The sequence below is a fragment of the Cupressus sempervirens genome, chromosome 5, assembly GCF_028749045.1.
Source record: "Cupressus sempervirens isolate cs-2001-9-10 chromosome 5, ASM2874904v1, whole genome shotgun sequence".
NCBI classification, from domain to species: domain Eukaryota; kingdom Viridiplantae; phylum Streptophyta; class Pinopsida; order Cupressales; family Cupressaceae; genus Cupressus; species Cupressus sempervirens.
In genome coordinates, this window is record NC_143122.1 from 874,370,272 (window position 1) to 874,382,716 (window position 12,445).

General features: G+C 35.8%; 1 protein-coding gene across 7 annotated transcripts in view; it reads left to right on the plus strand.

Annotated features, from left to right (window-relative positions):
- Positions 1-12,445, plus strand: part of LOC149558715 (putative CoA ligase CCL8) — a 243,734-nt gene that overhangs the window by 84,399 nt on the left and 146,890 nt on the right. For all 7 annotated transcript variants that reach the window (XR_016365057.1, XR_016365059.1, XR_016365058.1 and 4 more), the window contains exons 10-11: positions 9,112-9,204; positions 9,369-9,446. Coding sequence is in view for 4 of the 7 variants with exons in the window: in XM_089832815.1 (XP_089688941.1) it covers positions 9,112-9,204; positions 9,369-9,446 (171 nt within the window). In the remaining 3 variants the exon portion in view is untranslated. The remainder of the gene's footprint in view (positions 1-9,111; positions 9,205-9,368; positions 9,447-12,445) is intronic.

Consider the following 12,445-nt stretch of genomic DNA (forward strand, 5'->3'; position numbering starts at 1 on the left):
GAGGACTGTAATGGCTCCATTTTTAGCAGGTTCCTGCAGTTGGCTTGGCCAATTCATCATGGCGACCCTCGTGAGGTGAAAGTGGGATTTAAGGGTCTCAATTGTGGGGTTACTGGCATTCCAACAACCTATGGTGTGTTTTGGCTCAGTTTGAAGGACTTACTATTTATAGTAAGTCAACTGTTGGTTCTGATGAGCTCAGTTGAGTTAGAGGAGTTGAATGATGCTCTCAATTTTTATTTTGGGCTCCAAGAATCTTGGAGGGAGTGTCTATTTATAGTAAGTCACCAAGTCAAGTTCATTCATCAACTTTCTTTATCAAGATCACTCTAGTGTTGTCAAATTTCTATTCTGATGCTTCTACAATCATTTTTGCAAGATGGGTGAATTATTGTAATTCATCTAAATGTGTTGAGTTTGCTATTTTTGTTGGTGTTGTATGTTGACCACCTTAGTATCATAGCTCGTCGGAACCGAGATGAAAAGTTTTAAATCATGGGCACAAGAAACAATAGCCTAGTGTGTCATAATATTATGTTATGGTGGAAAAGGTCTTTTTTGGGAGCCAAAGGTAATTAATAATTATATTATGACACTTTATTATATTTTAATGTTGTGTTGAGGAAGCTTTGTAAGTGGAGTTCATTTGGGAAACTTTTGCCATTTAGGGATTATAAATATGAGCGCATTTAATGAAGAAAGGATCCTGATCATTTGATTATCTTATTTTGCTTTTTCGTCTTTGTGACATTTTCTTGAAGTTCTGATTTTTTGTGCCCTTGCTGAAGTATAAGGGTTTGGGGTCTACAACTGAAGTATTGTAATTCAATTTTGAGAATTATTTCGAGAATGCTTCGCAAATTGTGTTGAGACATACAATTTTTCATTCATCCTGCTGTATTAACTGTAGCTAAGGAGATCTGCATTGCTGGAGTTTTTGGTTTGGGGAATTTTGACTTTTAGCTTTATTTGTATTTGCATTTTGGTGTGCATATTCTCAGCGTTTGGGCAACAATTATTCCTGCAATTGGAGACCTACAAGTCTGATAATTAATCCATAGCCGGGCGGCATCATTACTAGTGTTTGGCATTGCATTCTGGGGATTTGAATTGCCCTACATGCGATTTGTTTGAAGGCTGCGATGTCATATTAAGAGGTGGCATTTACTTCGGCATACCCTTCATTTATTATTGGGTGTGAGAATTTCAGCTGTGGAGTTGGTGTTACATGTTTTATTGCTGCAATCTACCGACACCAAATACATACACAAGTTCTTTAAATTGTTGCTTCTCTATAAGTGTATGATTGTAATAATTGCATACAACATAATTGAAATTTGAAAATTTATGCTGGCATTCATGGTAGTTTGAAATTTATATCATTTTTAATTTCTTTACATCCTAAAATCTCAAAAAGTTAATCTGCTCAAAACCAAAAGAAATTGCAAAAACCTTCAAAAAAATAAAATATTTGTTCAACATAGTCTTGGGTCAGCCAGTAGGGTTATTACACCTTGTTTTTGACTTTGTTGCCAAAATTTATAATTTTCATGTCAACTCTAGAGGCAGATTTTTAACAGCCTTTGTGATGCATGTACATGTTCATTGCCCAAAGTCCTCAATTTGCAAACTCTATCATAAATAAATATCAATGGGTCATGATCACACTCTCCACTTTGTTGTATGGTCAATTTCAAGCTCAAATTGAATGTTGATGACCACATCGTTGGCTTCCCAAGTTTCTTCCATGTCTCCTTTGGTAATATGTTCACCCCTAATCCTCCATCCACAATGGTGCTGGTAAGGACTCTGCCCAATATACTCATTTCCAATACCGTAGGGTGCCTTCTATTGTTCATCACTAGTAACACGGGGTTTGTCAAAGAACTTATTGAAATCTTCATGTGGGCTGCCGCTGTACGGATAGGCACGTTTATGGTGCTCATGATAGGTGCTCAGAGTCGTGGCATAGCATCTAGGTCTTTGATCTCTATTGGCACTTTTGTCTACAATACTTGTCTTAGGGTATTCTGCATTGACACCGAATGTAGAAAAATACAGGCAGTGTCATTTGTTTACCTTCACTCCATCATTTCCCTCTCAATGTCGACGTTAACTTCACATAACCTCTCATTTTTCGTATGGGGGTCTTGGTGGGTGGGTTTTCTCTGCTTGTACCTTTGTGAGTGCCAACACTTCTTGCTCGCTCGACTTGTCAATATTCGATAGGTTTACTCTCGACATTGGGCAGTTTGTGTCCTCATGGTCATTGGGACCACACAATTTGCATAGATGCTATGGACTTTCGTCCTTAGGGTAATCTCAACTGAAGTGTCCTCATTGGGTACAAGCCCAGAATTGAATTATTGGCTGACCTTTAGCCTTGCACTATATTTGGCTTTGGTTATTATTATTATTGCTTTTATCACTGAATTACGAAGTTGTATTGGATGTCTTTTGTTGTTATGGCATCAATGGTTGTTGTTGTGCAAAGAGCACTCTTGCATTTATGGCTTCCATATTGTATGGGCACTCTTTGGTAGAGTGTCCCAATATTTAACAAATGTCATAGAATGCCTTTTTAGGACACATGCCTTTGGTGTAACATTCTTCCCTATATTTTGCACACCACTATTTCCCTTCACTCTTACTATACTCCCTTTCGTGGCCTTGATTTTTTTCATCATCTGGTATGTATCCTATAATTCTCTCACCTTCTTGCTTCCTCATCGCTAATGCTTTGATGAGGAGGCAAGTGTTTTGGTGGTCTTTCACCTTACAATAGGTCGTTAGACCTATGCACTATTCAAGGGCTATCACCAAGAACTTGGGGATACTCTATTCTTCATGCAAATTTGTTCAACATGATAGGAAGGTCTTCTACAACCTGTCTAGACCATGGATCTAACATATCCAATTCTCAACCCAAATTTACCTTAGGTTCCATAGAAAAAATACTAGCCAATACCTTACATCAACACTCCAACACTTAGGGTTGTTTTCCTTAGATCAGATGAACCCAAACTATGGTTGTTTCAAAGATCAGATGTACCCTGAACACCCGATTTCCACCAAATAGTGTATTAGGTTTGTGAGCCCCCATTAGGCCTCCCTATTTGGTATTCTAATTGCCACTTTTGTCTAACTAATGATCTTTCCAAACAAAACATAGATTTAAGCACCCATTTGGGCTTTCTAACATTGTTTCATCTCCCTTCAAACATAAGTCCTGATGGATGCCTTAAGTATATGTGCACAATTCTCTTTCAATGCTTTTTCCCCTTCAAATTCATCATCTTTGGCGACTTGGTTTGTTTGCTGATTGGCCCGTAAAAGGGTTCTTTCCATGTCATACGTCTGCCGTGCCCTTAGGTTGCTCATTCCAAGATTCATTTAGGTAACAATGCTAAACGTTTGCTTCGTTGTGTAATGTTCAAAACATAATAGAATGCAAATAAAAAGTAATCGGACAAATATGCACAATTAATAGAGAACTTAGAGATATGTATTCATTGATAATAGATTTACAATGTATCTCTAGAATAGTCACAACAATAGTACTATGAGAGCATGGCCACATAACAGCATCACCCCATGGTAATTGTAATTCTATTTATAAAGGTGTCGAAATGCCAATTGTCAGTAACTATCAGCCAAATGTCGACTCCTTGGAAATAACTAACAATTGCTAATTATTCCAACAATATCCTTCAGAAGAAGTTAAGGAATATATTCTTATTACACAACTTCATGCTATTGCTTCTAATTCGGACCAGATTCAACTTTTACCCACACCGTGCTATGCTTTAAGATGCGTTATGAAATCATCTTGGACCTAATGATGAGCTGATCTTGTTGGAGTGTATGAATACATCTTAAACTAACATTGACACTGTGTTCTTCCAAGATGAGTTGCCTTCTTAGAAGTTCAAAAATAGTGCCATCCTCTTATGATTGTAGTGCTTATTAATGACAATGCTTTTAGAAGAACCTTGGTTGGTAATGGATCCGGTCTTAATATTTCTAGCATTGACTTAATGCATAAAATCAATATCTATATTTGTGGCTTTGACAATGTTGTTGGAGAATCCTTCCTTAGGTACAATCACCTTACCTATTACAATAGGTCAGTAATTTTGGCTACACCTATACATGTCATGTCCGATTCCTTTACTGTAATGTGCACTTGTTTGATGTTGAGTATTGCTTTGATCCTTGATGATTAAACTTGCACATCTGTTAGTAGATTCCATACAAATGTACATAAATGATAGAAACATATATCTAAGTGCCATTCTAATTCCCACTTAATCCTTAGGGAGAGTTTGCAATCATGTTTCTAGCTCTTTGGGAGGACCTGGAGGGGCTCTAGTTACCTTGTGGCTAATCTAGAATAGTCCTCAAATTATTCTGCCATCTTATTACAATCCGTTAATCCTAAGTCCTTATGGAGAACCTTCATTCGGTATATCCATCCTTATAAGTCTTGAGAAGAGATTCAATCTCTTCGCAAACCTTATGGATGCCCACTAACGTGTATCCCTCTTTACATATGCATATATTATTGTGCAAGGTTAAAAAGAAAGCAATTTAAAGGGGATAATTGCTCTTCTAAATTGCACACTTGGAAGGAATATGTTCCAGTAGGTTCATGTAAGGACCTAAGCACTAAATGGGGCAGTGATCCTTTGCTAAATATAAAATTTGAAAATAGAAAAGAGGGAAGATGCAATGCAGATTACAAAATAGACAAAATTTTTAATGACAAATCGATAACTAACAGCCAGAAACTAGAAATGAGCTGAGTCAAGGTGCAGACTGCTATACTGACCTGTGATTTCAATCTGACCTGAAGTTATCGGTCAAACGTTCTATATCTGGGAACAGGGCGTTTCAAAAATTCTGTTCCAGGTACTTCTAATTGGAACTTTTCGAGATACTTAGTTAAACATGTGATCTGAAAATGGAAAAAAGGAAAGATGTAATGAAAATCATGAAACAGACAAATAGAGACAGAATTGGTCTTAAAACAGACTCATAACTAACAACCAGAAAGTGTAAACAAGCTGAATCAAGGTCCAGACTGCTGTACTAACATGTGATTCCAATTTTGAAATTTTCCATACCTGGGAATAAGGTATTTCAAACATTCTGTTCCAGGTACTTCTGACTGAAATTTTCCTTGATCTTCCGACTATTTCCAATCTGCCCGAAAATGATCTGACAACTCTGAAACTTGTTCCTGCACAGAAAAAAATGGGAAAAGGCTGCATAACAGGAGTTTGTCTTGGTCAAGTCCCTGTTTATGATTCGACCTTGAAAGTGAATCAAAATTGCGTAAAGAAAAGTATGTAAAAACGTTAAATGTAAATGAATTAGAAGGCTGCATGTTTGATCCACATCGTGTACACCAAAGATGTACAGAGTGAAAGGGGAGCAATGCAAAGAGGATAATTACTCCATTTCCAAATTCCATACTTGGAAGGAGGATGTCCCAATAAACTCAATTAAGGACCTAAGCACTGAATGGAGCAGTGGTCTTTCGCAATGGAAAAGTGAAAAGATGCAATGTAGATGACAAAATCGACAAATCGTACTTTTCAAATAACAACCAAGACAATGAATAACAACCAAAAATAAAAAATGGGCTAATTTGAGGTCTAGACTATTGTACTGACTTATGATTTCATTCTAAGTTATTGTTGCAGGGTATAGAATGTATCAAATGTTTTGTACATAGGAACACAAAAACATTCTTTTCCAAGTAGTTTTCATTAATGTTTTTGGGATCCTCCAACTGTTTCCGATCTGTCCGGAAAAGATCCGACAACTTCGTAAGTGTCCTTGCACACAGCAAAATAGGAAAAAGGTTGGGTAAAAGGGGTTTGTCTTGGTTAAACCCTTGTTTTGGATCAACCTTGAAAATGAATTGAAATTGCATAAAGGAAGTTATGTAAAAGGGTACATGTGTGATTCACCTTGCATAAACCCTCAAGGATAGATATAGGAATCACTCATACCCATGATGATGTTTGCATGTGCTTGAAATCAAGAAGTTGATCTTGAAATATAGAATAGGAATTAAGGATGCCCTCACAAATGCATGGATTTATGAATGCTACTCCTAGATCTTCAATGTGGATATGCTTGATAATCACTTGCAATGAAGGAGAAATGAATATAGATGGAAAGTTCTTGCTTGAATGGAGAAGACTGCCTTGGAACTGACTTGAATGAATTGGAGAAACTAGATCTTGAATTCTTGATAATCACTTGCAATGAAGGAGAAATGAATATAGATGGAAAGTTTGAAGATTGCCTTGGAACTGACTTGAATGAATTGGAGAGACTAGATCTTGAATTCTTGCAGTCAAATCCTGAATCCAATTGCCTAATTGCTCATTTGTTTAGTTGCTCTTGATTGCTTAATTGCACTTGATCACAAATGCTGGAGAATGGCTATGGATGTTGAAATGAGGAGAGATAAGGTGTTTGTATAATTCAGCCATCATTTCAGGATTCAAAAATAAGCCAGGCCAACCACGGTATCTAATTTCCCACTAAACCCTTTACACAGGGGTCCGAGCCAAATTTGGGCCAAAAAGTGTGGGAAGAAAATGCTTTTAAATTTTTATACTTAGGAGAATTAATTCAAATTTAAACTGACTGTTGGGATGATGGAAAAGATGTAGAAAAAGTGGAATCAGGTTGCCGGGATCAAGCATAACGTACACTGGATCTCAAATTCAGCAAAATGGGGCCCAATAGGGCATCTAATTATGGGTACTAAATTTTAAGTGGTGGAGTTATTGACAAGCATTAGTATATGCTGTCTCTAAGAGATATTGAAATCTCTTCCATAATTCTTCTTTAGGAATCTCGACATTCACCAAGAATGCCCTTTGATCAGCCTTCACCAAGACTGGCTTTGGTCTTGTTCTAAATTTCTAGCAAACATACATAATTATTGTCCAATGTAAATTCTCTACATAGTTACCAAGATCTAAGCTTTGTTTCAATCTGTTATATAAATTTTTCTGTAATGGCTTTACTCTGACAAGTTCTCATGAATGTATGCATTCACATTTGTCAGAATGTTGTGCGATAGTGTCTTCTGCAATTTACTGTATCTCTTTAACAATTATATTCAATTTGAGATTGTACCTCAAGGAGCAATAGTGAGAGGTAGAATATAAATGTGTCCACAAGAAGTGTGAAGAATGAAGATTTCTTTCCCAATTACCTCAAGGAGCAATAGTGACAGGTAGAATATAAATATCTCCACAAGAAGTATCAAGAGTGAAGATTGTGTGAAGATAGAGGAAGAGAAAGAAAAGAAAAATGATGTAGGGATAGACAAGCTAGTAATGAAGGGATAAACGTAGGAGGTGTAATATGTAAGTCAAATTATTTCAATGCTAATATAAGATTTTAATGTTCATGAAATTAGTTAAATGCTAAAGCAGCTTAGTTTATATAATATTTTAATGTTGTCAAATTATTTAAATGCTAAAGAAGCGTAGTTTATATAATAATCAAATGTTCTAACTAGACTGACAGTCTAGCCTAATTAGGATAGATGGAGTTAAAGTTATTATTCTTTTGTCTTTACTGGAAACTGAAATATTGTTTACTAAGGAAAATAGGAGTAAAGGATATCTAGAGACTAGAGATACAGAAAATAAATTTGGAAAGTAAATACAGAAACGAAAAAACCTTAGGAATGGGATGGGATCTAGAAGTGATCTCAATGAGCAGATTTAATACAGACAATAGTACCATTGATAGACAATAATGCAACTGCACTCACATCCAAACATGTGGTAGTCCTCCATACATAGGATCAAAAGATCTGCACAGAAATGAAGGACATAGGTAACAAAGAAACTGTGAAAGTAATGTGTAATATAAAGTAATGAGTAGAATATAGGAAAATAATTTTTTTGATAATCCTGTGGGATGAAGAAATGCTATGTAAATTATATTAAATCAAATAGCACAAACATGAAAATGACAACAATAGAAAACCTGGGAGTGTGAAGACCACTAACTGTAGCCTTTGACAAAGGGGAAAGAGTTGACTGCTTGTGCGCTTACAAAAATTGTCAAACCCAAAGTATAGCCTTTCCAACTCCACTAGTAGACAGATATGAGGTAGATTGGAATCTTGATCCTTGGTTTATCTAGAACTAAGAATAGTAAGGTAAATGATGAAGGATCAATATTATGTGTTTTTAACTTTTTATTATTATCTCTACTTGTACCATATATAGTTAGGAGCTGTAGAATCTATAGATGCCAAATGAACAGTTCAATGCAGAACAATAAAAGAAAAGGGAAATCACTCTAAATCATCCTAAGGGGGTGAAGTCAATGTCCCGTGGAAAGTTTCATATTAACAGTGTGAAGTAACCAAGAATTAATGGAAAATATTTACAAATTATTGGGGACCTGCTATTTTTAATTGGAATGCTGTAGAATTCTAAGAGAACTTTTGAAAATTTAGTATAACTAGCAAGAAAACTAGCCCTAAAACCGTGAGAATGAAGAAGCAATCCAAATTTAAGATATCTATGGTAATTACACAGCATTTTGGGGGATTAGAAAATACGAAATGTGAAAAGTGATTGCCTTGGTTTATCCCAAAGTCATAGGAGTAATATTGGAATAGGAAATAGTATGGGAATGGTGATGAAAGAATGAGTGGTGGGCACACATCCCTTGTGGAATATAGTTCCTAGCTCTACTTGATTAATTTTAAAGAAAAAGACTAAACTTTAGTGGACCTTTTTATTTGTGGAAAGTTGTTTTGTAGTGGAGTTCATCCCAAATAAAGTTTACTTTATGGTTATTTAGAAATTGATAGCTTTATATGGTTCATTGTCTTACATTTCTTTGCTACCTTGTATAATATAGCCATTGAATGATTCCAAATGTGTATTTATGGAATAATAGAGAAGAAATCAACAAATTGGGTTGGAGCTTTTTGGCTTCATGTTTCTGTTCTATGTTCTATAAGTTGTAAAAAGTGAACCTAAACAACATTGTTTCAGCTATGGTATTTTTGATCAAAATTTAGCTTATGAGACAGGTTGCTTTGCTTTGGAACAGATGTGTGGGTCATCAGCACTTCCTTATCCTGTTATGAAAAAGTGGGAAAGAATCACAGGGCATTGTCTTTTAGAGCGTTATGGGATGACTGAGGTGGAAATTTAATCAATCTCCAATTGGTTCTATATTATTTTTATGGCATTCTTTTTAAATTATTCCAGTCATTATCTAATGAAGGTTTCTATTTTATTTAGTTTTTTCTAGTTTTATTGAGTTGTCTAGTTCATCAATAATAATTAATATGATCAGTTATGCAGTTTGTGATGGCCCTTTCGAATCCTCTCCATGGTCCACGAAAGGTGGGCACAGTTGGAAAACCTCTTCCTGGGGTGCAGGTTTGGTCTATTACCTTGTAGGTTTAAATCTCAAATTTTGGTTTCAATTTGATTTGTTTGTTCTTCATAATTAAGTATGAAAGATTGTTAACATTGTGTCTTTCTTGATATTTTCAATTGGAATAGATCTTTTTATTAGTTAGTAGTTGAGCTGAGAAAAATATTATTCCACTGGTTGTCATTTAATGGTTAATCAGTTCAGATGTTGCTGTTCATAGTAGATGTGAAATACATAGGACATATTGTGGATGCTACTTCCCTTTATACATGTTCCGCATATGGTGCTTTATGCATAAGGAACTTTGTGTTATTTTTTTATATTGATGTTGGCTGTATTTTGTATTAAACATGCTACAAATATATTTTTGACAGAGATTCTACCCTACTGTAATGTGATTTTGTACCAATGTTATGTTGAGGCCTTCATTTGTAATATCTCTGGTCATTTTATTAAATCTAGTGGTCATTAGTAAAGATTTTATGGTCAAGTACTCTTTTGAGCTCATTCAAGAGATTTGACAATGGAGAAGCAATATAAGCACACAACTTGTCAAGAACTAGGGAGTTTAAATTGCTAAAGGTGTATTATAGGTCTGAGTGGAGAAGACTTGTTAGGCATGGCATTCAACTTGTTCCCTAGATACTTTGTCACCCACCATAGAGCAAAGAAATGGGCAAGTGAAGCTAAGTTCTGGCAAGTGGAAATTCAAGTGGTACAAGAGGAGATCATTGCAATATGGGATTGCTAGTGTAAGTCAAGATCATTGTAGAGGATGAAAGTGGGGATGACAAAGTTGAAGAAAAGGATGCTATAAATGAGAATCATTGTTGTAGGAATTTTGGTACTCCATTATAGGAGAAAAATGTTTGTGTTCACCATTCTAGGGAGAGTTGAGACATAACATAATTATCCTGAAGAGACAAAGTTAACAATAAAAGGGACGAATTGAAATGATTAATGATTTGAACTTTCCATGGGTTGTCAATGAGTTAGTCTGGTTGCAACTATATTTAGTTATTTCTTCTATCAATGTTTGGGATCTACTTCTCAACCCTTCTTGAGAGATACTTGATTTTTCATAACATGTCTTTGTAAGAAAGTTACCATTATTGGCAAGGGCATAAAATTGGATAAGATTAAGACCTAATTTACCGATTTAGATGCGGATTCCGAAGCGGATTTCGGAAGCATATACGGGATATGGGGATTTTTTTTTTGGATGCGGATGTGGGAAACACACACACACACACACACACACACACACACACACATATATATATTGAAAAATAAAATAAAATATATAGGCGATTGGAGCAATTGGATCAGGGTAAACAACCAACCATTTTAGCTGGTGGCTCAATAACATTTCTTGGGTGACCCGGATAGTAACCTGTGCCCATCATGAGAATGTATGACATCCTATAGAAGTAGGGTATCAAAATGTGCCAGGATGGACTCCTGCCTTGGAATCGATCGTGCGGTTGATGGACTCTTGCAGTTGTAGATCGGGTATTATATATTATTGGAGAAAAGTCTTCCTCAACGATGTTGGGTAATTTGATTTCCATCGGGCCCCTAGAAAGTTCCATTTGATAATCGAAGTATTGAGCTGGAAGTTTTTTCAAAGGGCAACCATTTATGTTTTCCCATGGGACATAATGTAATGTCATCCATTTTGGTAGCATTTTTATTGCGGACTTGTCTTATGTTCGGGTTTCCTCCATAAGCTATGACGAGTCATTGTTCCAACTTGAACGGTGAATGCTTGAACAGTAATAATAGTGGTAAACGTTATTCAAGATGCCACCTCAGATCTGTTGTCTTCCTTGGATCACCAACCCGATCTGGAACTGTAGAATGATATTTTATACTTTGTTTTCATCTTTGTTGATGTATCGTTAATGGTTGCAGTTAGGCCACCTCTGCATGCATGCAGTGGGAAAAAGAGTAATCTGATGAAGACCCTGGCACCAACCCGTCTATAAGATAGTTTGCTGGTTACCTGGCTGCCAGATGCATCTGGGAGCCTGCGGTTGGCTTCCGGCCAGCTTCTGGAATCCGTCCACATCGGATGCAGAAGCCTAGCCCATTCCAGACAAATCGGTATTCTAGATTAAGACACCTATCCTAAAACAGAAATTAATGTAGTCAAACACGATCATGGACTAAAAATGGAAAAAGACAAAGAATCGGAAATAGAAACCATGGTGATGGAGCAAGAGTCAAAACTAAAGCAATTAAAGAATCTCCCTTAAGATGGACTAGGTAAGAGTTTGTATCCCTCCCAAACAAGATATAATTTATTTAAAAAAATTTCTGAATATTTTAAGAACTAAAAAGATATGAAAGACTATTGAACATTTTGTGTCCACTTTGTCATGAAAAATTACTTTTTAGCATACTAGACATAACAAGTTGATTGCATTAAAGTTTCACAAAATAAAAATTGTTGAATCTTGACATGAGATAGTATAGGTAGAGTGCAAAAATATTTATAGGCTCAAAAAAAGATCACAAAGTGTGATTCAACAAATCTCAAGGATCGAAGCTATATTATTGTGCTCAGATTTGGAAAAACAAACAGACGAATCTAAAAATGAACATGAGAAAATGTCAAAGAAAGAAAGGAGAAGTTTTAATGTCCATGAGGCTAGAAATAACCTATAGGACTGTCAACCTTTTCATATTGACTTCTGCATTTCATTACTATTCCTATTTGAGGTGACAAGGAGCTCCCCCAGCTTCTTGACAATCCCCTCAGTGAATAGACTATAGCCTATACCAAGAACAAGTTGTCAATATTTTAAAGATACACTGTTTTCCCTGATGTCTGAAAACATCACACTCCAAAACTTTATTTATTTATTTCACTCCTTTGAATGTGCAAAAAACACACACATTTTCTTCCAAGCCTCTTCTGTCTTTTTCCAATGCCTGGTTTTACATTGAAGTTGGTAAGAATAAGTTCCTAACTGAGCAATGAGAATTTTGGCTTTTC